This window comes from Macrobrachium nipponense, chromosome 21 (assembly GCF_015104395.2).
Source record: "Macrobrachium nipponense isolate FS-2020 chromosome 21, ASM1510439v2, whole genome shotgun sequence".
Taxonomy (NCBI): domain Eukaryota; kingdom Metazoa; phylum Arthropoda; class Malacostraca; order Decapoda; family Palaemonidae; genus Macrobrachium; species Macrobrachium nipponense.
In genome coordinates, this window is record NC_087212.1 from 61,273,531 (window position 1) to 61,300,587 (window position 27,057).

At 36.0% G+C, this 27,057-nt stretch overlaps 1 protein-coding gene across 9 annotated transcripts in view; it reads left to right on the forward strand.

Moving 5' to 3' along the window:
• LOC135198076 (uncharacterized) overlaps positions 1-25,510 on the forward strand; it is a 61,932-nt gene extending 36,422 nt beyond the window's left edge. For 7 of the 9 annotated variants that reach the window (XM_064225492.1, XM_064225495.1, XM_064225494.1 and 4 more), the window contains 7 exons: positions 375-505; positions 3,578-4,117; positions 7,950-8,063; positions 13,160-13,295; positions 17,423-17,666; positions 18,658-19,044; positions 24,846-25,510. In XM_064225492.1, coding sequence (XP_064081562.1) covers positions 380-505; positions 3,578-4,117; positions 7,950-8,063; positions 13,160-13,295; positions 17,423-17,666; positions 18,658-19,044; positions 24,846-25,041 — 1,743 coding nt within the window. In that variant the 5' untranslated portion in view covers positions 375-379 and the 3' untranslated portion in view covers positions 25,042-25,510. Of the gene's footprint in view, positions 1-374; positions 506-3,577; positions 4,118-7,949; positions 8,064-13,159; positions 13,296-17,422; positions 17,667-18,657; positions 19,172-23,380; positions 23,507-24,845 lie in introns of all 9 variants that reach the window. The other 2 variants (XR_010310721.1, XR_010310720.1) reach the window with 2 other exon arrangements.
• The last annotated feature ends 1,547 nt before the right edge of the window (positions 25,511-27,057 follow it).

Below are 27,057 nucleotides of genomic sequence, written 5' to 3' on the forward strand. Positions count from 1 at the left end.
CATGCAGGCTTTACCTCCTGTTTGTGGGTGTGCCTAAGCCTGATTTTAACATATTTTATACGATTTTACTTTGTAATGATTTTGATTTTACTTCAAATAATGGAATGCGTGTTTTCTTTCCAGTATATATTTTTGGTCGTTATCATTTTTTATATAAAGCAAAATTTTATAAATAACAAAATATAAGACAATTTTAATTGAGTTATAAACTGTGGCTATGTAAGTTTTATTGTAGTTCAAAGAAGCATGAAACGACCTAAAGCTTTTAGTGCATCGTCTCTTTAATAAGCTTATGAAAATGATAATGAACCTCGATGATGCTCCCTTCACGGATGTGAGTTAATATTTGGATCCTCTTTTTTATGCGCCCACAGCTACGATGAGATTAACGGACCTGGTGTGGGCCGTTACCGCCGTCGTGGGCGTGAGCTGTATATTCGCCCAGGGAAAAGATAGGGGACATTTTGCCGAGAGAAGACGTCTTCATTTTGATGCAAATCCAAAGGTAAGGATAAGGAATCCTGATTCCCTCTTGCTCGTGTCTTTACCTTTTTTTACCCGGTAATCTATTCTCTCAGGAATGTATTAACATTTTTAGGTATTCCTTACATTTTTCTTCAGTCTCACATCCTTCAGAATATAATGCAGTCTGTAAGGAAGCTGTAAATCTAGCGATGTCTTGCTAGTTAATACTCCAAAGACTTCTATTCCATCTCTAACCACACTTTTTGTTGTAAAATCTTTGAGAAGGTCAAACAGGAAAGGCAGCATAACGCATAACATTACTTCGTAACATTAATGCTCCATTGTTCACTGGAAATTCAATTGATAAGACTCCATTATGGATCATTTCAGTTAGTTTTCCATATTTGGTAGTGATAACATAGTGACCCAAGGCCTATGATATTGGTCTGTGGACGCTATCCCCTGCCTTCTGGTAATCAATAAAGGCCATTAGAAGGTGAGTTTATAATTCATACACTTTCCTAATATATTTAACTATAAATATTTGCTCAGTGCAATTCCTGCCTCTCCTGGAACCAACTTCTCCATCTCTAAGCATTTGTTCAGCTTTTGTCATCACAACGTGTATAAGTGCAATGCCTCTATACATATCACCTTCTGTTTTTCACCCTACTTTGGTATCTATGCAAACAGACTAGTTGGAATAAGAGTGTCAATGCATTTTCAGCTAAAACCATGTCTGCAATGATTCCATCATGGCCTGTGCTTTCCATCGCATAAGGTTCTTTATTATTGAACTTACATCAGAAACAGTGATTTCATTCACTAGTAAATCCAAGTCCTCTTCAGCTTCTGGTATGAAATCAATTCCTCCCTATCTTATCTCTTTTTCGTGGACTCAAAACTTACAGAGCCCGCTTTTCATTGAGCCTTCTTTTTAAAATGCTGTTGGCTACTCTAACACCAACGCATCTCTTTTAATGTGGCTTTTTCGGCGTCATCCATCTGTTTTTCCAGTTTTTTTTTTTTATCTCCTCTTACTCTTCGTTCAACTTTACTTTCTCGACTTCAATACTTAACATGCACTATATTGCGTCATTCATGTCCCTCTGACATTTTCTTCAAATTTCTTTTGTTTTTGCTTATTTTTTATTGCATCTGACGTTTCTTTTGATAAACTTTGTTAGGATTTCGGTATATTTTTAGTATATTCTTAATATTAGTCCATTCTTCTGTGACTGTGTGCACCTCCCCAAATATGGTTTCCAGGACTACTAATCTAATTCGCCTTTCAATTACTAGACTCTCAATGTTTATCTTCAAGAAGTTTTTCTGCGTTAAACCTAGCTCCTCCGCCAACTTTTTTGTTGTGTACTTTTAATTTCAACTGTGGTGTGGCAATGTCGGCATCTACTCCTTTATTTCTGAAAATGTGCATGTGTATTTACAGATGACCCTTCGTTGGTAAAGAGCACCTCCAGTCACCGAATTATTTGCATCATGAAAGACCAATGCAGACCATTCTCGATTGCAGTCACTTTCAGGCCTCACTTTTGCATTCACATCGCCATCAACTTTGTCATATCTCAGTCTTGTATGGCGCCTGTAATTGTCTGTAGTTTTATATAAAATTCATCCTTCACTTCGGAGAGTTCGTAACTTGGGGCACAGCAAACTCTAATACTGATGTTGCTCTGATTTGATTAAAATCTTTCCAGAAGTAATCTACTGCTCACTGCTGTTCAGTTAGTCACTGCTTTTTCCGCATTTGGCTTTGGGACGAAGCCTACTCCCGCTCCACCAGTCCCAGCTGCCATTCGCGATAAATACGCACATTGCCCACCCAGCCCAACTTGCAATCTTTCTTTTCCCATTCCTTGGCTCGTGTTTCAAAAACTGATAAGGTGCTCAATTTCTATATCAATTGAATTCATCTTCAAATTCCATCTTTCAAATTTGATTGGGCGTTTCTAAGCTCCAATATCCAATTTTCTGTTTATTCTGAGTATTTGTAAACATAGTAACTCCTACAGCCGGTCTTGGGGAGCTATTTCTATATTTGCATATCGATTAAAGTGGCAAAATCTATGGAAGATTTATTTGGTTAATGCACAAAATATTATATATATATATATATATATATACATATATATATATATATATATATATATATATATATATATATATATATATATTTATATGTATATATAAATGGAATGTCTTTGTTATTTTTCACGAGTAAAACAAATTCACTTTCAATTGATGTTACAAAGACCACCCTCTTGAGCAAATCACGACAGAGCATTGACCTCTATACCAGCCGAGGAACGTGGGAGAGATTCCATACTTGGGTATTTGCCGATTCCTGGCTCCTCAGGTCGTGACCAATCCGATTGAGGCCATCTGACCTCAGCATCGAATCATTCTTTTTCTGTGATCTCTCGAAAGATGAATAAAAAAATCATAAAGTAGGCGCGGTATTTGTTCAGAAAAAGAGATGAGCTCACGACAACTCGGCATGTTTTCTCTTTTACGTAATTGTCTTGATGAACAGAATCAGTGTTGAGATAGAGAGTACAGTCCGTTATAACATATGCACGTTCATCTCTCTGGATATGTAGAATAAAATAGATATAGAAAAATTATTGAAAACATAGTACACGTGGTTTAGGCGCATGAATACAGGCGTGTTGAGTAAGTAAATAAACTTGATACCATTTGGTGGCAAATTGGCTTTACCAAAACAGCGGGATAGACAGGCACTTATAGATCAGGAATTTTATTTTTATTTATATTTTTTCTCTCGAGTAAAGTATAAATTGCAATGAAATATCTAGTGAACAGGATTGTTACAGTAGAATCAATTATTTTCACGCCCCACCCAACCCACCCTTTGTCTCTCTCTCTCTCTCTCTCTCTCTCTCTCTCTCTCTCTCTCTCTCTCATTGTTTTATATAGATAATTTTCTTGGCTGCATTTATTGCCAGACCATTGTTCATAAGATATTTAGTATCTTTTGTATCAAAATTGTGATTTTAAGCTAAAAAGGACATCCCTGACAAACAGATTTCTTAGGCGTTTTTAAACTTAGATTTAATTTTGTCTCCCTCAGCACATTCCACTAGGGAGGCGAGACCGCCTGTCATACGACCACATCCAGAGCGGGCTTGACACGCCGAACGAGATCCTTATCACGACGTACGAAGGATCAAGCAGGTACAAGTCAAAGAGGCCAGGATCTCACAAGACTTCATCCTTTTCTTCCTCCGTCAAGGATTCATCTCCCACTCATATTTCCTTAGAGCCGTTGAAACCTCTTTCACACTCGACTGCAAGCATCAATAGTTATCCGACAAAGGGAACCGCGCGTCCCTCTTCCTCTAGAATCTCACCGTCAAAAGTCAAGCACAAGCATTCTCCTCACTCGACCACTTTCCGAAGTTTCGACAGTTTCCTAAACTCGTTAGGAACCTCTTTCAAGATTGCTGACGATGTACACGCTATAAGAGCGCGGTCAGATGTTGCGAGAAGTGGTTCCGGACGAGCCGGACAACCTGGCCTTCCAGCATTTGGCTATTTGAATGATCAGCAAACCTCCCAAGACTTGTATGAGTCTAACGCTCTGGGTATCGACGTCTTCGAGCAAGATAAGGTCAGTGAGTCTCTCTGTTTTCTTTTTATTATTGAGAATTTCATTGGCTTTTCAAAGGTACTAAAGTAGAAAAAAAAGACAATTAATATTTCACTTACGATATAGAACTTCAGTTTCCATTATAATTTGAATGTTCTGAAACTTTATGTGCAAAAACTCATTTCGCCCTTTTTTTATTTTGCTAAAGTATTAGATTCCTTCTTATAAAGAGGACATGGGAGGTGAATCATTCAATTACTGTGACCTTAATTAGAAGAGCTGCGACCAACAGCCACACTACTAAACACAAACATCAAAGAACCAGCGATACATGACTCAGCGTTGTGTGTTATCTGTTGCTACGACGTCTTATCATGAGCTAACACAATAAACTGCCTTCGACCACAAACCTTCCCTGCATTAGTGGTCTGTCTCGCTCACAAAGGTGACCTCCAAGATACCAACCAAGCTTAGGAGTATCTCGTAACTTTGTAAAACGTTGACGCAGAATGTTTATTTTATTAATTCTTCATTCTTGGTTATTTTGGATGTATCACTTTGAAGTAGTAGACGGGCAGTGATGTTTTTAGCATCTCTTTCTGCCACATCTTACCAGACGACTTTCAAAAGCAGTTGTATTTTAGACTTTCTATTGTCCATCTGATTGGCCGTTTTCTCTTCCCATTTTGACGTTTGGACTGAATTATTACTCTATCTCATTTCTTACCTATTCTGCTATCTTAACTTTTGTATCCAAAAATCAACAAGATCGTTAAATGCGTAAAATTTATAAGCAGTGTTAACTGACTTTATATACTGTTATGTAAAAAATATATTTTTATGTCATTGCGTGTGTACATATATGATTATATTCATATATTTGTGTATGTATATATCAAGGAGACTAGATTCCTGATGGTGATCTGATTTGGTCTTCCATAACCAAGTTATCTGATGCTTTCCCATATCCGTGTGTTTGTGTATGAGAGGTTACATGAAAGAATGAATTGTCATCAAGTGAAATGGATCTCTCTCTCTCTCTCTACTCTTCTCTCTCTCGTCTCTCTCAGTCTTTCTCTCTCTCTCTCTCTCTCTCCAGAAAGTTAATCATAACTTTCTGGAGAGAATGAATTTGAGGACGGAAATGGAAAGTTCTCTGATTCTGAGATCTATATTTGGTATTGGTTGTCCATCATTATAGTTCCAGTGATGCAATTATTCTCATTCCAGTAGAAATATATATTAAGCATTAATGTGAAATTTGATATGCAATTAATTTTAATTGCTCGTTCATTTCGACCATTCCCAGGCAACCATACTTGTATCTATCAAATCTTGTGATGGAGCTTGAGAGGGCATTAAATGTGTCTATATATTCTACTTCGGGAACTAAAGAAATATTACTTTGCTTTGTTGGCATAGATTACACACTCTCTCTCTTCTTCTCTCTCTCTCTTCTCTCTCTCGCTCTCTCTCTCCTCTCTCTCTCTATATATAGATATATATATATATATATACGTGTGTCATTTTTTTATAAATATGATGTTAAATTAAATAGCTATTTTTTTGTATCTAATCGGAAGTGAGAGAGAGAGAGAGAGACAGAGAGATGGACTGTTCTTAATGTAGCAAGTAAATATAGAAAAGGTAGCTACATTTGTATTTGGATGATCATGTGTCTGCACAGGGAAAGAGAGAGAATATGTATGCGTGTGTAAACAAATCGGGGGAAGGTATACCATAATTTAAAAGTTATTTGGCGAAAAAATTACTTGCTTTCACTTGTCACATACACCATGGGCACACCCAAATACAAATGTAGCTTACCTTTTCTATATTTACCTGCTACATTAATAAAAGTCTCTCTCTCTCTCTCTCTCTCTCTCTCTCTCTCTCTCTCTCTCTCTCTCTCTCTCTCTCTCTCTCTCTCTCTCTCTCGTCCGATCAGAAACAAATAAAAAAAGCTGTTTAATTTAACATCATATCTATTAAAAAGTCTGTAGCGTTACACTGAATATTGTTTTTTCAGTTTACGAAAAATTGCATTGAAATAATGTTTGGCTATTTGTGTGCATACGTGGTGTTGAAAAGCAAGAAATAAAGATTAAGCACAAGAAAATCACGCAATTAATAATTAGTTCATTAATAACTAGTTAGTCAGTAAACTTTCGAATAAAATGGCTTACTTACGAAAACCAGGCATACAATATGACCATCAATTTTCTTTCCCTGTTCATTCTGATTTCTTTCATTCTTCATCATCAAATGCATCCGGGCTACTAGCTTTGCTTCATCCCAGCCACGCTCAGTACAAAAATCTACTAGAGACGCTGTGTCTCACGTGGCAGGAGAGCAAAGTAGAAGAAAAACAATTGGGCAAGAAAAAACTAGGATCCTCCTGTGACAAACAACTAAAAGTAAAAGGAAGAGCTTGGGAAATGGGATATAACTAGGTCAAGCGGTCTAAGGAGGTCAAAAAATCAAACAACTCGAACACCAATTAAAAGATTCTGAAGAGATCAGATGACCATCTCATGAGGTTAACGGTCTTTCCATCTCGCCTCCGTTCAACAGAACATCTTGAGCCCGAATGGTCGGCCGGTTTATCTTTTGATTCTTTTCAAGACAGTAAACAGAGAAACTTATACAGACATTTTATACATATTGTGTACTCAGTTATATAAGTGTGTGTGAGTGTGTGCGCGTGTGTACCTTTAAGTATGATGGTAAAAAAAAAGCCCAAAAAACAGATCTCCGTCGTAATGAAGCAACAACCAAAATACGTATAGTAGGAGGTCTTCTCAAGTATCTCGATAGCTCTTGGGTATAGTCAGTGCCCAAGGTAATTATCATAACAACTACATCCAACTAACTGGGCTTAACTGTGATGCTTTTCATTGTTTATTTTTATGTCTTTAGCTTTTGCTTTTAAAGGTGGGCTTAATTATTTTCATGTTCCTCTTCTAGCAAACTTATTTTTTAGCAATATTATCGTTTATTATTATTATCTATAAACAATTTCAGCAATGTGAAGTCCTAAGATGAGAAAGATGGTGCTTCAAAAGGATTAATTAGCATGCAGTAAATTAACTTTTTGGAAAATAATGAGAGTTAAGAAAGATACTTATTATAATATGAGAGGAACCGTCAAATATTTTTATCGAAATTATCCCATATAACAAGAGAATGTGAAACTGTAGATGTTTCCAAATTGTACCAGCCTTATAGCTGCAGAAAAATTATTTTTACAAGGCACAAAAGTATTATGCAAATTTTGTCTTTTATATCCAAATGTTTAATCTAAGAGAAAGATAACTAGCACTGTTACTGAAGGTAAATTAAAGTAAATTTTGTTGATTTAGTCACTCATTAGTAGAGGTGACTAGAAGTTATGCCATATTTGGTGATTAATACCGAAGTTGACATATGTATTCTTAGATAATACTGCTTATTTTTTGTTTTGTTTAATCAGGCCTTGTGCTAGCAAATCTTTCCTTACATTTGTAGTGTATCACTTCGGCTTTTTTTGAAATGAAACACTTTATTTGCACTTCACCAGCAAGTAAGGATGAATTAAATGTTATATAAATGTGTATGTATGTGTATATATATTTTCATTATATGTATGCATATATATATATATATATATATATATATATATATATATATATATATATATATATTGTGTGTGTGTGTGTGTGTGTATACATACATACAATATATACAGGGATGAGAGCATTAATATTCATATGTATATATGTATATATTATATATAGTATATATATATATATTATATATCATATATTATTATATATATACTGTAGCGTTTTTTCTTTTTTCCTTTTTCAATCAGGCTACTCTTCTTAACATGCCAGAAAGATGCTGTGGAAGTAAGGTTCCGATAGATGCTGACAGCGCAAAAGCTACTGGAAGATTTGACAGGGTTGCTGCTGCGGGATCGATCAAGGTAATGCTGTTATACCATTTGTAGCTTTAAATTCAAGAAATAATAGAAGTAATTAATATAGTAACCTGTAAATCATACTTCCCATATCGATTTCACTCTTGAGACAATGTTGTTATCCGTTAGCTCTGAAACTGCTAGGAGCTGAAAGTTTCCCGTTATTTTTTGTACGCGTATAGAAAATAAGAATGACCTTAGCATGAGTGCGTTAATGCGCCATTTCTCTTTAACTTGTTCATTAGTTAACTATGTGCATGATATAAAAATATATATGTGTATGTATGCATGTATGTATGTATGTATGTATGTATGTATGTATGTATGTATGTATTGTTGAAATACTTATTTTATAACTTGTTTTGGCCGATGTTTCACAGATGGATCCCCTACTGATTCCATCCTTCGGACAAAGGGGTTCTTTGAGGCAGTTGTGGTTGAAATCAAGTAGTAGTTTTCACAGACTTAAGAATGGCATTGTTGAGTGTCTATGCTAGAAATTCACTCTTCTAAAGCTTAGAGTAAATTTCTTGTTGAGGTTGTTATGGTGAAGCTGGCCGTGAAACCGGCACATCCAGCGTCTTATCATTCCCAGCCAGAAATTCTTGAGCACAGCAGAACATCTCAGAGAAGCAGCCATCACCCTGAAGGAGCCTTAGAGGTCATCCGTCTTTGCATACTGTTGCTTTAATCAAAATAAAGAAGTAGAAGAAGAATAAATCTTTAATCAAACGAGTCTGCATAGAGCAGCTTATTGGTATAAGCCTTGGCTAAGCAGCTATACTGGAATTTTCCTTGAATCCCTCCCGAATAACTAAAAGAAAATATTTTTCAAACTAAAGAATGCCATTCTTAAGACTGTGAACGCTAGTAGCATAAATGACTTTGACCCGTAATTCATTCACACACACACACACACCTCTCTCTCTCTCTCTCTCTCTCTCGTCTCTCTCTCTCTCCCCCCCCCCACCCCCCCCCCCCCCCCCCCCCCCCATCTCTCTCTGTATATAATATATATACATATATATATATATATATATATATATGTATATATATATATATATATATATATATATTAGATACAAGATCGATAATGAATGCCCTTGCAGAAAACTGTTACAGTATAATTGTTTCGCACTTATACATTGAAGGCTCTCGGCAGCACATCCAGCAGGACTGCATGCATTGCACTATTGCCTTCAGTCTTGCATGCACTCTCTCGCATCTCAGATATTAAGGCATCCCGTTTTAATGTGTCGTTATTCACTTCATTCAGTATTCTCTAGACCTCTGTCTCCTCTCCTCCCTAAAACTTCTGAAATATACACTTTACTCATCTCTTACATCGTCCATATCAGCCTCTGTTCGGTTCTCCACATGTGCCAATTCTTCAAAATAATCATCCTTTTGAATCAGTACCTCATGCTCTTCACTTGCATCTTCATTTTATATATATATATAAATATATATATATATATATATATATATATATATATATATATATATATATATATATATATATATATATATATATATATATATATATATATAAATATATATAGGGGCAAGGAAAATTAATACCACATATGTATATTTATAATATCTATGTCTGTATATATATGCTATATATATATATAGATATATATACATATATATATATTATATATATATATAGATATATATAGGATATATATATATATAGTATATAAGATAAATAACTAATCTTATTTTAAGACTTTTGATGCTAAATAGATAGGCAAAGCAAAAGAAATACAGGAGTCAAGAAAAACACTTCAAATGGAAAAAAAATAATTCATTGTTAAAATAGGAAAAACAGAACAAAAGAGGTAGTATTGTTATTGCAGTCAAAGAATGAACGTATCATTGCCAGTCGCCTCGTTTCGAAGCGCCATATATACATACATACAAATATATAAGGTCTAAAATAAACGCAAAATCATACTTGAATCACATATGACGTTGTTATCCCAGAAGCACATGCACAGATTTGCGCACACCCAGACATTCTTACTCGTGCGTTTGGACGCGCACATTCGCCGGGAAACCAATCCCATCTTTGTCTGACGGATGGAATGCAAGCATCACAAAGCTCACATCCGACCTGCACACCCACGCGAAGAGATGCAGCGGTGATGTAAATTCAGTCAGTTGCGCTCTTATGCACAGACGTTGATATGATCGGGAATGCTCTTTTGGTTATGTATCGTTATTCCTTCATTTATATGATTTGGTCTTGTTTCATTTACATTTTAGTTTTTAGGTCATCACCTGTGCTGTTGTTTCTAATCAATGATGTTTTAAAAGTGTAGATAGTGTATGGATTAGTAGCTAAATTTTCGAGAATTCTTTTAAAGTTATTAAAATGGAAATGATCACGGGTTACTGTAGCATTTTGAATATACTTAGTATTATCGTAGATTTCACATTTCAAGTAGGAAGAGTTCAAATGTTTGCTGCATTCTGAATATCTTAACCCTGTCAGTATGATATCCCTTGCACAGCCGTCGTTCTTGTCTAAATGCAAATACACTAGTCTGAGTTGTGCCACAGACGTGACAGATGTATTGGTATTATTTGTTTGTTTAGATTCTTGGTGTTACTTTTATCTATTGAATAAGTTTGTGTAATCATTTTTTCCTTACGAAGGGACAACTTTATTGTGACAAAGGCAACAGTCACTCCCACTTGTGTTCTTTAGCTTTCTTTATCAATTTAATAAAGACTTCCCTGTCGGAGTGTAACTGTTTTCCAAACTGATCTCTGAATATTTCACTCCTTTTCAACGCCACCCCCCTCCCTCTCTCTCTCTCTCTCTCTCTCTCTCTCTCTCTCTCTCTCTCTCTCTCTTCTCTCTCCTCCTTCCTCTCTTCTCTCTCTCTCTCTTTGAACAGAGTCTTAAATATTTCATTCTGTCTTTGCAAGATGCCACTTAAGAAGGGTAAATTTAATCCTAGCTGCATCGCTCAACCCACAAGTCCTCTTTCTTGTCATGTGCTTTGTTGGTTTGCATTCTTACGCGTTTTTTTTCTTTTTTTTTGTGAAGATGACTCATGCCGTCTGCTTACGAGTTTCTTTTCTCCGTGAAATCTAAGAACTTTGTAAGGTGCAGACAGTACAATTCTTAAGTTACTATGAAAGGGCAGACAGTGCAATTCTTAGGTTACTAACTTTAACCCTCTATCTTTGTTGATCTGTCTCGAAATGCTAATTGATATGTCCTCTAAATCGTACTTGGGTCTGTGTTTCTTCCCCCGCATATGTTTGGTAACACAACACAATCCTTGAGCAAAACATTAATCCCATTCTCGCATTCACCCCAAAAATGAGGTTATATCCTTGACCCAGTAAACGTGACCCCAGACAGTGTAGTTAAACGTCAATTGCAGCTCCTTTGTGAATGAGGCTGCATTAAAACTCAGCTGCTCTTGTTTTTTTATGGTCTGATTTCCCACTTCCTTAATCCTCGTCCTTATCTTCTTCCTCTTCAGTAGTGTTCTTCACATGAGACCAAGATTTATTATAAAATACTGATGAATTAAAGATGGATTTATTTTCATTACTGTGTCATTAATTATAATTTTTACAATGATTATCAGCTTCATAGATATGACTTATTTGTAAAGAGAAAATCCATGCGACCAAAATATTTTATCGATGTTTGTTCGCCAGAATTTGAACTTCAAGTGTTTTTACTCTCAGCGAAACGTAACTTCTGATTGAATTTCTTTAGGTCAGTTTCCTCGGCTTTTGTCATAACATAGTCTTAACGTCTTTATATTCAGTTTTGAATGACCTGAACAAGGATTTTAGAAAACCCTGTTAAGATATCGAAATTCCGCCCCCTTTATTTTCCATATAACTCGGTTTTGCTACGAATAGTATTTTGTGCACTGACTAAAAATTCTACCTTCTTATGTCAAGAGTCGTCAAATGGATCAAATTTTGAGAAAAATTTATGTCATTTATTATATGGATATAAGTGCGCATATTTACGCATATGCACACGCACGTTCACACACACACATATATATACACGTGTGTGTGAGTTGATCGAACCGTCTCAAACAGCTCATCCATTCTTTGGGCAGCACCAATAATCTTTTTGCCACTTATTTTATGTATCCCCGTATTTCTCATCCTTTTTATTCCACATATGTTGTTCAAACTGTCGATCAAACAGCTTTGGCAATTTTTATTTCTTTCTTTTTCACATCCAGCATATTCAACAACCATACTTCACTTTTACCATTCAAGTCTCTTCCCAACCATTTGTTTCTTCTCTAAATTTCTCACCTATTCCGTGAACCACTTCATTTCTCGTCCATTTATTGACACAAGTTCAGTATATCGTAAAAGGTAACATTAGATAATAGAAGATTCACTTAGAGATCCGGAAAGGATGTAATCCCCCTTTGTAGGTGCTGTGAAATCGAGGAGAGCAATTTACCAAATTTGGAATGTACGGTAGATTTGCTTCATTTAAATTGAAGTGCGGCACTCTACTTTTTTTATCGTTTATGACGGGGATTATCAAAAAAGTGTCCTGGAGGCTAACTCCGTGTGTTTTCTATTTTCTGTAGAGCAACGCCAAATTAGCTCATCTTTCCTTGTTCTGAAAGTCTTTCCTTTATTTATATTTATTTCTTCATCCCAGTATTATTAGAATTATTCCAATTTCCTCTGGTATTTTATCGCTCAAGTTACGAGGAAGGCTCACACATTGTTCCCCGAATTTATTGATTCTTTTACGCTTATCTAGAATGTTCCAAGTTAGGGTGATTGTTTGGTTTATTATGAAATGTAATTTTATTAATACAAAAATAATACCTCCTTAGGAACCCAGAGGCTCGATTAGCGTGATTGTCCGTATGTGATCCTAATCTGCTGGAAAGAAGGAAAAGGAGGAGAAAAGATAAAGATGGAAGATCATAAATATTAGCAAACGAGGGAACATTGAGAGAATGCTGTAGCTTGGCAGTTTACGAAAACATAGTAAAAATGTAATCTTAAATTTCTCTTGCTCATAAAATAGTATTTACCACCTGCATATTTATTTATCCAAACCTTTTCCCAATTCTCAGGTTGTTGAGGTCCCCGAAGAAAACTCAGATCTACTTCCCCCTTCTGCTGTGAGGGACTTGAAGATCTCATTGACAGGCCCAAGGACCATAATGTTAACTTGGACTACCCCTGGGGATGACCTAGATTCTGGAAAAGGTAAGAGAGGACGGTAAAGGAATAGGTCTTTTACTCTTATCATTTAGCAGTCACACGGATATACATATGTACATATTAGTATATATATATATATATATATATATATATATATAATATATATATATATATATATATATATATGTAAGGCCTAGGGTTTTTTATTAATAATATATTGTCCATGTGTTCCCTGTGACCTATGGAATGTGGAGAACAGTGTAGAGGTAACGACCTGAGAGTAGCTGACAATGAGATTCTAGGGGTGGCGTGAGATAAAAGTGCTTAGTTCAACAAGTCAATGCACGACAGTTTATGAACTCTTCTCAAAGTGCCTTTGTGAAACTGGATGCAGCCAGAACCATGAGGCTCTAGCGAACTGTGTGTTCGTATGTGCGTGTGTGCCTCTTCCCTTTAAAAGTGTCATACCCAAGCCTATGGGAGGATTTTGACAAGAGGGCTTCAAGTCACAGACAAGATGCCGTGGCATTCGCCGGGAGTTTTTTATTAACAGTGTTTAAGTGTCCGGTTGTTTGGGTAAGTGTTGAAGTGCTTTAGCCAAAGAGTGGCTTATTATCTGTTTGACATTTTTGTGATGATATCCAATATTTGAACCTCTGTCTGTCAATCTTGTGTGTGTACTTACCGGGATGTGTTCTGTATCTTTGAAACAGACGGTTCTGGAATGCCGGGGGACAAAGAATTCCCAGAGGGGTGTAGACTTTTTTTGGTGACCAGACATGTTACATTTACGGGGTTTTTTGAGTTAGTCTGTAAGACTGGATTACTTGATTGATTGATTTATTTATTAGTTGTTAATAAACGTTAATGTTATGATGCAACTCTCTCATTTTCATTACCTGTTAGAATGGAGAGAAAGAGGTGGAGAGAGAGAGAGAGAGAGAGGGATTGCCGAAGAAGAGAGAGAGAGAGAGGGATTGCCGAGAGAGAGAGAGAGAGAGGCTGTGTGTGTAATGTTGCGTGTGGTTTGCCTTCCGTTTCGTGTCACGCTTACCTTATGAATAATGGGGGAAGAATCCCCCCATTTACATATATATATATATGTATATAGATAATGCACTGAATAGTTTTGAATCAAGAAATGTTCAACTTACGAATGAAATGTTTCCAACCGTTTATAACTATCCAGTGTGTAATGCAAGCAGCAGAGACATGCTCAATATGAATGACATATTTAAGCATATTTTTGAATTGTTTAATAGTTTATTCATTTTAATTTTTTTAACAATATTTTACCGGTTAAATATTTGAATCGATGAAACTGGCGAATTTTTCAGTCTAGCTCCTATTATGAACCCGTAATCAGCCTGTAATTGGATAGGTGCAATTGTTTGGCAGAAGAAAGTGATCAAATTTTCAAATATTATGTAAGTTGCAATTCCCCTGACAGTATGCTCTTGTCTCACACCCACTCTTACACCAACCCTGTCACTCTTCCTCTGCATTCCTCAAAAAAGTTCTAATCACTCACCTACTTACCCTTTCACTCATACACCAAGTTTACTACGTCCAGTTATTCCTTTCTTCCTCCGTGCATCTGATCTATATATTTTCAAAATCCCCTTTTCAACAACACTAAAGAATCATTATTCCTTTTCTGCAAGACTTCAATTCTTTCCAAACTGCATCTTTGCAAGTGCATTATGCATCATAAAATTCATCTGACTCGTAACCCTTCCTTCAACTTTCGCTAACTTTTTCTCCCTTTGTTCTACCCTTACATTTTCTTGTTCGCCACTTCAAGCTCATATGTTCTTTCCTGTGACCACATTCGAAATACAATACGCTTCTCATTTCACATTGTTGTACTTCTTACTTTTTTATTCCCTCCTCTATATCCATAACCAACAGTGATTCCGTCCTTGAATTATGCTTACTAAACGTGGCTATAATTATACGTATCTTCTACTATTGTGTTTGTAACTCCTGCCTATATCTCATTCACTCTTTATAACAAATTCCTTTTACCTGTTTCAGTTAAATTCGTTCCCACTGTTTTTAACCCTTCTGCCCCAGTGACAATTGCGTTCTTTTGTTTATGTTGGTTTAGCAGTATAATTATTCATTATGATACCTTCTGTCACATCTTTTCTAAATATTACATCCATCACCTTGCTCTTCATTAATATTACTTAGTTGTCACATAATCCACATAATCATTTTCCCAGCCGTACTTATTAGCATTTTTTCTCTGAAGGCATATTCCCAACAATCAAACAAATTTCAGAATAAATTTCTTTAAGGTTCTTTCTCTGATTCAATAAACGGACGTCAGGCAGCCAATTACACTTATCACATTTTTATCACTTTTCCATTTAAATCTCCGAGCTCAGCCATTCGTTGTCAGTATCAAAACGCGGGTGGGTATAGATTCCGACTCGGCCAGGCCTTTTACTCTCATTAATACGCTTACTGCCACATCTGTTTCATCTGCCTCAGTCAGTTTTACCGACCTAATTCTTAAGCAAACATATCTTTACTGCTTTACCTATCCCGACAGACTCCCTGACAAAAACGTTAACTTCCCATTTTAATGATTTTCACACTGCCTAGTGAGAAAAACATTCTCCTGAGCAGTGACCTTTTACCTTGGTCTCACTGAGTACAGAAGCATCAGCTTTTCTACGTGAACGCTAGCATTCATTTCTCTTTTGTACCACAGCCATGTACATTCAAAATTCTAGCCCTTGATGTTTTGGTCCTACGCTAACCTTTATGACATAAGAATGGGATATAGGGCTACAAATCCCATGCCCTCATCATTCAGAGCAACAGAGACGCGTTTGCTTTAATTTCCCAGCGCTCTAATTGAGTTAAGTTGTTGGTTATGGGAAAGTTTGAGAGCATGAAGAAAGAGGCTATAATTAAATTGATACCTATTTAATGCTTAGGGTGTTTTAGATTTACGATACCTAAGATAATTTGTTGAGAGTGACTTGAAGTCTTTAAAATGAAAGCGAAGTCTGTTAGAATAGATAGATGGGAGGCTGATTTCACAAGTGGTTCTGGGACAAGGTTGTACAGTGTCTTCTTGGCTGTTTGGAATCTTTCAAGAAGGAATAACATGAGCGGTCAGAGAAAACGAATACTGGGTAGGTATGGAAGTGTGCAAGGTAGAATGGTAAGGTTTAGTTGCGTAGGTTGTTTAGAACATGAAGTAGATAATGCCGAGAATTTTTTTCAATAGAAAATTATCCCTATTTTGTAGTTAAAGTACGAACGTAGCAGCGACAATTGTCATGTTTTTACTGAAGCCATCTCCTGTTTGGATAGAATGAGATCGTGTAAAGAAATTCATATGTACACATACATTTATATATACACGTATGTAATACATATATATATATATATATATATATATATATATATATATATATATATATATATATATACACACGTATATATGGATAGTTATAATGCTCTAGGTTAATCGCCTGCCACGCTTGTGTTGATCAAGAATACATTATCTGGTTCGTCTTCCTTATCTTAGAGTTGTCAGTACATTGCGGTTTTCCTATTACCATCAAGGTGATAGAAAATAATTCCTACTCTATTTCAGGTCATGATAAAATGTGCACTTTGAGGTATTAATTTAATTTATCCAACTGAGCAATTGCTTTTTACAGCTTTTAAATCATTATATTACTAGAATACCCTGTTTCATTAATTTTCCTTAAATGCAAACCGTATATAAATTATCTGTTTGTTCGTGTTTGAGAGCAAAATTAATTGAAGTGATTAATGCCATAGCTGAAATAACTTTGTGTTGCCTCTATGAAATTGTGAAGAGCTCTTCGACCATTTTTCTTTAATTCATGGCTCAAAATGACTCTGTTTTCCATTTCTTTATGATTTGCTATGCAGATGAAGAGAGCTACGAAAATGTATACTTTTATTTTCTGCTGGCATGCTGATTTAAGGCGAATCCACTATTCATCTTAGTTCATGGTGAATAGATGAAAATTGGAATTGCCATTATTAACAACCGCCACAATAGTTAATCTAATTTGCTTACATATAATTGCTGAAAACACATGGGGTTGATAAATTCTAGAATAGTAAATTATTTTAACTATTCCCTAGATAATCAAGTACCATTATTTTTTTTCAAGTGTCTCGTTACATCATCCGTCTCTCTGACACTCGCTACGACCTTCGGGAAAGGCGGTTCGACCAAGCCTCCTCGTACACCGAGCTCGATCTCGATGACTTGTTCGAAGCCTCTGGAGTCTACCAAGAAGCCGGGACTAAGGTCAAGGTGACCGTTAACGTCGAGGAGAAGGTTCCTGGAGGCTTAAATCCAGGGCAACAGTATTACTTGGCTTTTAGGAGTCTCGATGACTTCAATAATACAAGGTAAGGCTCTCATTCTCTCCCCTTTGTTTATATATACGTGAATACATAATATTATATATATATAAAATATATATATATATATATATATATACTATATATATATATAATAAAAGGAGCCCATAAAAATGCCAAAATATAGTGAGAAATGCCATATTTCAGAAACTGCTATCTCTCTCTTCAGGTAGATGAATCTACCTGAAGAGGGAGACAGCAGTCTCGGAAATATAGTATTTTCTCTCTATATTTTGGCGTTTTTATGGGCTCCTTTTATTAGATGGAATTCTGTTGTAACAGAACATTTTTACCAGTCATACATAAACACACACACACACACACACACACACATATATATATATATATGTATATATATATATATAGATATATATATATATATATCTATATATATATATATATATATATATATAATATATATATATATATGCTGATATGTATATAAATCAAAATTTCAATGAAAACCAGAAAGCGCTCTGACCATTTCGTCCTTTACGCCTCAGAATCTCGGGAATTCTGTCGGCGTCGGTTATCAAAGTCGTCACATCGTCTATTTTTACAGAGAGATCGGTCATCAATTACTCTCTTTCTAGAGTTCCCAGAATTCTAGAATTTGTTTCACTGTATTCTTTCCACTCATCTGGGCATTATCTTCGTGCATTGCAGAGCTGCAATTTGGCGGTCCTGTCCCTCATGGAAGCTTCTTCATTATGGTATGAATCACAGTAGAAGAAGAAATCATTAAGACTCATTTGAGACAATGTCATTCATGAATTTGTGAAAGGGAGAAATATAATTTTCCAATGGTGCCTTCTTTTCGATCCTTTGTTTGCAAGTATATTAATCATTTTCCAGACGTATAGATCTGCGAAATTTGTCTCTCCCAGGAAGATTTTTTTCATTAAATGGAGAACTGATTTAGTCTGTCGGTCTAATTGCTCATCTCAAAGTTTCTATCAATTTTATTTCTCTATTACAGTCCAGTGTCGAACGTTGCTACGTTCACGCTGCCCAAACCACCTGCAACTACAACAACTACCACCACCACTACAACCACCGTCACTCCACCAACATCAGTTGTTACAACAACGACCACTCACCCACCTACGACCAGCAAGGAGACCTTCAGAGACGAAAGAACAACAGAGGAATACAAAAGCGTATTTGAGACATCCAGCGGTGAAACAGAGCACACCAACCAGATCATAGCAACGTTGGAAGGACACATCGCCTCCGGCCCTCCAGAAGACGAACCTCGCAAACGAAGAAAAGAAAGGAAGAAGACTAAGGGAAGGAAGAACAGGAGGAGGAAGACGAAAGGGAAGAGAGTCAGGACTGAAGAACAGGAAGTGGAGACATTCGATTCGTCAGTATATTCTCAAATATTGCAAAATATCCAAAGGCTGAAGGACAGCTTCGACAATTCTAACAGAGGCTCTTAGCTTTCCATAACAGGACTCATCCAGTCTGCTGCACCACAGGCTCTGATTTTGGCAAGAGCGCTGTCTCATGTTTTATACTGAATGTGATTATTAATCATAGCTTCGTCTTCATAATAAGGCTGGATTATAGACTTATTTTTCGCTCTGAATTTTATAACTTATATCAAAGACAGAAAATTGAGGAAACTGCTTTTGCTTGTTCAATAACGGCTAAATGTTTATCAAATATTTATGTTGTAAGAGAAATTACTGTGTATTTGATTAACCCAAATATTATTCCCTTGGTTTTCACTTAAGAATTGCTAACATCTGCATGGCGAGTAACTGGTCTGTAATATAGTTTCATATTTATTAATACTTTATTTATAAGGATTTAGGGAGTATCATTGGCATTCTTTTGCTGTCATTTCACAGACCCGTTCGGCTGTGTTTGATTCTGTTAAAATTACAGTGAATACTTCAAGTAAAAAAATAATAATAATAGTAACAGTAAACGGGGGTTTTGCTTTTATCAGTTCATTGCATATCTTTGGTTGTTCTATAGCAGTATATAATAACTTTCTGACATTTTTGTCATTAGAAGTCCTAGTTCTGATACTATTAAACTGATCACCGTGAATACAAGTTTTTTAAAAGTTCAGGATATCGCTGCAAATGGGAGAGTATCACCCTGGAGCGTGTGTCATTTTCAGTTTTCTCAGGGTTGTTCAAATTTATATTCGGTTTAAATTACTCTTGTTCTAAAAAACAAATACCATATTCCTAGATATCTTCAAGCCCCAAATCCAGACTTTTTTCAGGCCTCTTGTCTTTTGACAGGTGAAACTTAGCTTTGTCTCTTGAAATGGTACAACAGAACATTTCAAAAGTAAGATAGAGATTAGGATGCGCTAAAGTCATGCAGTCAACCAAGAAGTAATCTGCACATAGTACTTTCTTCTGGAATTACAGCAAACATCGCATCAATTGTGGAACGTTAACATTGGTACAAAAGGTATCAAGCTGCAGTCTGATGAACTCTGCTTCGTACTTGACAACGTTCGATAGTCTTCAAATGTTTAGATGCTACTGCTCTTATATATTTTTCATTAAAGTAGAACTCAGTTATTAATGAAATATATCATACAATGTTCCGTGTCGTAAAAATGACTTGAATTTTAGTCATTCCTACTGTATCCTACTTATAATACATCGAGTGTTTTATGGTCACTATGTACCCTAATTTTTGAAGTTCAGCGGTTCTGAATTTCAATAAATGTAAGTAAAAAATTTTAGATTCTGTCAAATAAGGACTTTTCATTTTGCGCCATACTATATTATAAAGATGACCTTCAATAACATTGCCTCCATCAATACTATGCATCTCAAAGGTCGTCTGTGAAATCATGCCGGTCGTGTCTTCTCTATGCTTTCACCTACATAAATCTCCACTAATCCCTAGTAGCAGCCTTGTTCACAGTTCTCACCCAAGTAGGTCTAGATCTTCCAGCTCGTCCGATGCTCTTACAAACCATGTTGACATTATCAAGTTCTATTCTGTCGGGTGATACATAGGATATGTCTGATCCATCTTCCTCTGCCCTTCATCCTTATCTCATCAGCATATGAAACTTCCATAATTTCCCTTATGGTATCATAATTTACTCTATCCTGCTGCTATCAAACACCAATATTTTTCTTAAGGCATAAGGACCAATTAGCAAAATCTTTTATATATATAACCTTTCTTTCATAAATTTAACTTTTTTATTCCAAAATGTTTTTAGAATACTTATAGTTTGATTCGCATATTTTTAGTCTTTCACTGAATTCCAACTGAAGAGAACCTGTATTGGATACCATTGACCTTTAATACTTGAAAGATTCAACCTCATCAATCCTTTATCCATCTAATGTTAAATCACTTCTATGTGCATACTCGGTCCTCATTTCTGTTTTCATTGAATTTATTTCGAGTCCTACCTCTCTACATATATGATGCATACTCAAGCATGCCTTGTAAATCACATGATATTTTTCAGATTAAATCATTTTCATCTGCTTATTCTGAGTCTACCAAGTTTCCCTATCGTTACTTTAGCCAAAACTGTTTCATTCATCTCCAACCCTTTTTGCATCACAAAATCCATGAGAAGGGCGAAAAACGAAGTTGACATTACATTTCCCAAGGGCACCCTACATTTTATCGCAAATTCACTTGACAAAATTACATCAGCTTTAACTTGGCATCAACTCTTCCACTGCTAATGTAGTCAGCTTTACATATTTAAGTGGAATACCATATTGTCGTCAGATACTTCTTGATATTGGTTTGTGAACGATGTCAAATGTTTTCTCGAAATTAGAAAGCCATTGGAATTGGATATTCTAATTCTATATACCTTCACAATATATCTTGAAACAAATATTAGTTCTTTGCAACTCCTGTCTTTTCTAAAACCAGATTGTGCAAGTTTGAGTATTTTTTATTAATAATCGCATGTCTCTCCAGCCTATTTAGGATAAGCATACTAGGTATAATTCTTTGTTTTCCCATTCCACATTCTAGTTAGCATACGAAGTGTCATGTCAGCTTCAGCTAATTTCATCATATGCTGTGCTCTCCATCTACTAAACTTCGTTATGACTGATTCCACGTCAAAAAGAGATTCCGCTGGCAGTGTTTTTCTTCACACGGTGTTATTGTTGAACCATCCTCTTTTGACAGTCATTTTACTATTTTCTTTTAAACCCAATGCCTTTTCTTTAAGGATTCTGTGAAGTACCCTGACACCCATTCTATTTCATGCATACATGAGTTGCGTCCTTTTCCATGTTTTCTTCCTATCTCTTATAGCGCTTTGTTTAAAGTCACTCTCGAGACTTGAATACTTTATTCGTATTACTTTGCGTTCATCACCTACCTGAAAATTTCTACGTGCAGTTCCTTGTGCCGTTTCGTTTTGTCTGTTCTTCATGATATTCAGTGTCCCATTCGATATCCACGGCTACTGGCTTGTTACCCAATATCCTAGTGCTTGTTTTCCAGCGTACTGATATACATTCCAGATGCGAATCATTTTCGTTATTCAGTTGCACTTAAAAACTCATCAGCTTTTTTGTTGGGCATTTTGAATTTCAGCTTTAGAGTTCATTCGTTGGTGCACAACTCACTATAATACTAAATAATGCAATGTTTTATTCAAATCTTGAAAGTAGTGATCTAATGCTCAATATTCTCTAGTCAGTGCTTTTTCTACGTTTAGTGATAACACCATACTTGGTCTTCCCGAATAAATATGTACTTTATCTCCTTCCATGATGCGCAATCATCCGATCAAAATTTCTTGAATTCGTCTGTACCCTCACAATGTGATTCAACGTTCTTATGTTCAAATTTCCCATGTGTAATTTATCCTTAAAAATTTACGACATGAGAGGTTCTTAACTACTCCCGAATAACCTGGGGTAGGAGCTAGTTCTAAATTTTACCTTCACTAAATACACCAAAGGATAGTCAGTTCCTTGTAGAAAAAGGTACCGTATGGTAACTTAAACCAATGTCAGATATGTACATGGTGTGCACCGGTGCCTTCGAAAATGCGTTAATAGCACTGCTTTGCAATGGCTGCCATAATTTGCAATATATAAGATCGAATAGGCAGTTTTTCGAAATTGTCCAATAAATTAAGCACTATATATAACTCAAAAGGCAATTTATGAAAGCTGTGTATTGTTAAAAAAATTTCTGTTGCCTTTACTTTACTGGATATTTCATGTGTAGCAATCAGAGCAGTGTAGACGCTTCTGATTTTTGTTCACTAAATACCATTTTTACCTTTTATTTGATTTTTTGAAAACGCAGTGATAACGAAACAATTCAGCTTCCAAATTATGCCAGACTGATTCTCATAGAACGAAAGGAACAATTACAGTACATGATCGAAAGACATTATGATGAGCAAGTTCTCTTTACAGAAACGTATACTTGTATTTCTCCTTACGTTTATCGCACAATAGGCAACCACATTTATATATCATTCTCCTGATTTGTGGATAAAAATGTGAAAGAAGACAATTTTTCAAGTTTGAAATGACACCTTTGGATCAAGTCACGTACTAATCAAAATCATGTTCAGTAGTCATTCCAGTTATTTTCAGCCAATCCCACTTCACACATGCTGAATACATTTCAAGGAATATTCGCGCGAAATTAATGGGTTTAATCATTGTTCTTATTTTTTCAATGGTTATATGATTATTCGGTATCTTACTCTTAAGGCAAATGTTCCTAACGAAACTGAAGCGATCATTGACCGCTGTGACTACGCTCTCTGCTTGAAGGTAGCGGAAAAGGCGTAAAAGGAAGAGAATTGTTTTTTGCTGCTCCGCTGATTCTCATCAAAGGTCAGGATTTCATCGTTTATGATCCTTGATAGAGCATTGCCCCTGGCTCTCTCTCTCGTCTCTCTTCTCTCGTCTCGTCCTCACCTTCCACTCCGCATCTCATCTCTCCAGAAAAAAAGCCCTGAGCACACCTCAACCACCTCTACCCGCTCCGACCAACCCCCCACAGACCCGAACAGCCCCCCCCGCCGCCCCCCCCCCCCCCCCCCCAAAACCCCCCCCCCCAGCCCCTCCCCCCGTTTGCAAAACCAAAAAACCCCCCCAAAACCAATCTCGCTCTCTCTCTCTCTCTCTCTCTCTCTCTCTCTCTTTCTGTATATATAGATATATATGATTGCATATATGAGAATATTTCATGTCCTGTCTTTACTGCTGACCTACAGCGTTTGTATTGTGCATGTGAATTACTACGATTTCAAAATTAATCCCCTTGGCCTGCTAACAAATAACTTTCACAGTTTTTAAAAACATTTTTCCCCCTCAGCGTTTTATACATTAATTCTGATAACGTAAGTATAATTTTTCGGAAGATTGTAATAAAGGTGCACCAAAAGAAACAGTTGATATATAAGATTTAGATAATTAATACGTTTGTTTCAAACTAAAGATTGGATTTTCTCAATAACGCAACGATAGTTATATAAGTTATTTATCAACGTTTTCATGACTTCCATACGTTATTGCTTTTCAGTTACTTATTATTTGGTTACCACGCTTCAAGTTTTAAGCCTTGATTTTAAAACATCTTTTAAGTTTATGTACTTTCTTCCCTCTTTCTATGATCAAATGCTAAACTTTTCTCATTTATACATCCTAATTCATCATCTGTGTTATTTATACATCCTGTAAAACTTACTGGCTTACCATCGGTAATATATCATGCTCTTGTTAAATAAAATATCACATTTTTCTATGTGGCTCAATTCTCTACTTCTTTGAAGCACCATTATTATTAAAGCTCCTAATAGAATCTTTTCGCTCACCATTTACCTATCGGATCTTATCACATTTTCAAATTGTTTTACATTATTGTCTTTAAGTCTTTTCACCAAATAAGAAAAGAATAAATGGGACCTTCTTGGCTAATTTTTGTGCTTGCATTTTCAAATGAACCGCCTTTCAATGAATGCGTATCCTGTTCTGTTATTCTGCATAAAGATGTTTTATTCAGTTTCTGAGTAATCCATATATACATGTAGACATATACTTTGTTTTTGTTTAGCTTTTCCTTTGAACCGTGAGCAACGTCGTTCCTTGGAGTATTGCGCTTCCTTACTTGACAGCAGTTCTGAACATCGTAACGTTAGATACTGAAAGTGCCCTTACTATACTCCGTCAGATACAAATACCCACCAGGATGCCTCAGCGACGACGGTCGCAGCGTGGGAGACGGGAAACTCTGCGACGCGATTTCATCTCTGCTGACGGTCATCGACTACTTTGAACAGACAAGGGAATATAAACATCTGGACTACCTGTCTGCAATCCTCGTCACGCTCAGGAATCGGGCTCAGCCTCACTGGAGGGTTGATTGATTTAGTATGACAGAATAATGTATTGGAAAGAGAGAGAGAGTGTGAGAGAGGAAATGACAGAGAAAACTTTGGCTGGAGATGGACACTTGAATGTATATTAAATGTTATGACTTGTGAAAAGAATGTGTGATACAATTGGTAGATATATTTAATAATTAAATAAGTGAAGAATGAAAGGTTGTATGATGTAATGTTATACTGAGAATGGGTGAAACCAAAAGGCTCATATTGATTAAGCTAACACATTTCATATTTAGATTCCTTTTAATTATTTAAGAAAGTTTCTCTGCACTTATTTTAGTTATGCTCTGTGGTTGGTTCTTACGTTCATAAACAAAGGTGCATTACTCTTAGACTTCATATAGGAACGGAACGTTAATTCTAGTTTCTCTAATTACTACACATAAAGATATGATTAGGTTATATTTATAATGTGATACGCTACATTTAATAAAATAGTGTCTAATAATGCTGTTTCATTATCAGTGGGTGGTAGAATGTCTCTCTCTCTCTCTCTCTCTCTCTCTCTCTCTCTCTCTCTCTCTCTCTCTCTCTCTCTCTCTCTCTCTCTCTCTCTCTTGAGAGCATCAATAATTCAAATAATGTAAGTAACGTGTACCAGTAGTTGGCATTGTTGTTAGTGTCTTGAGTCTCTCCATATAACTCAGTTATTGTGGTAACTTACTTTAAAGTGAAATTTTGTTGCCAACAGCCACCGAAACCCAATTGGAGTTTGTAAAACTGACAGATTTCCTTTGTCATATTGCCGTATTGTCCAAATAATGTATAAATTTAGACGGCCTAATGTGATTTTTTCCGACCTAGGAATCCCAGTTGGAGAGCCATAAACCACTATAACATGTCTGAGTGATAAGCTGTTTGTCTCTAATCAAAGACACCATGGTCATAGCAACATGATGCAATAAATAATATTAGTTGGTTGCTTTGTAACACGAACTGCTAGGAATATATTAACATGCCATTCTGAAAGTTTCATATTGGAATTATTTTCAGCAGCGTTAAACAGGCAGATCCTCATTGTCCTTCTTGTCCTTTTTCATAAATAGAAGTGGAAACCTCATCCATGAGTCCTTACTAACAACTTTATTTAAGTTAGAGCATTTGTAGTCCTTGATTGAAAGGATAGATTTGGGATGGCAAGTAGCTACATTAGACAAAAAACAGATCTGTTCTCATTAATCAGTACCCTTCAAAAACAGTAAACATCTTTATCTCTATCTTCAAAAATTCACTGCGCTTTATACATTCATATTCCCAATTTTTGAAAAAGAAGGCAGAAAATCCCAGAAGTGAATATGATGAAATAGGCAAAAACCTCAATGAGATGGAAATTAAATTGTTGTAAATTAATTACACTGACAGCAGTGAATTATCAAGAGGGCATTTTGCCATTGCAGCTGCAATTAATTTGTTCAACAGCATGAATAGGAACTTATACACGTAAGGTAAATGAAGCAAGGCTTGGGAAGAAACTTGATTTGTCAAGGTGTCTGAAACACTAGATTAAGTTGGCGGATCTGTTTGAAAGTACTTTTATGAACACATTGCTTGGAATCAGATACATATTGTGCAGCTAGTTTAGCTGCACAAAGAATTATTTTCTAATGTCTTTTTAAACCACTTAACGGGAATGTTGAAAGTGAGCCACTGGTGTGTAAATCTAATATAGGATATCGATCTGTGATAGGGAACTTGTTGGAAGTAATACGCAACTTTTTGGGTCAGTTCACTACAAAGAATGGAAAACTAGTGTGTTTGAGTTTTATTGACAACGGGATTAGAATTGCGGATACCTAGGGTATCGTGTACCATTCCTTGTAGAAATATTTGTAACAAGAAGCACCAAATAGTTTTTTTTACAGTACCTTTGACAAGGGAATGGAGGACATAGACAACCATGGTATGGGCCGTTTAGTTTCCATGGAATAATAAACTGCTGACTTCCGCCATACATTTAATCCGTCTTACAGTGTCTGACTCTTACTTTATCTGGCA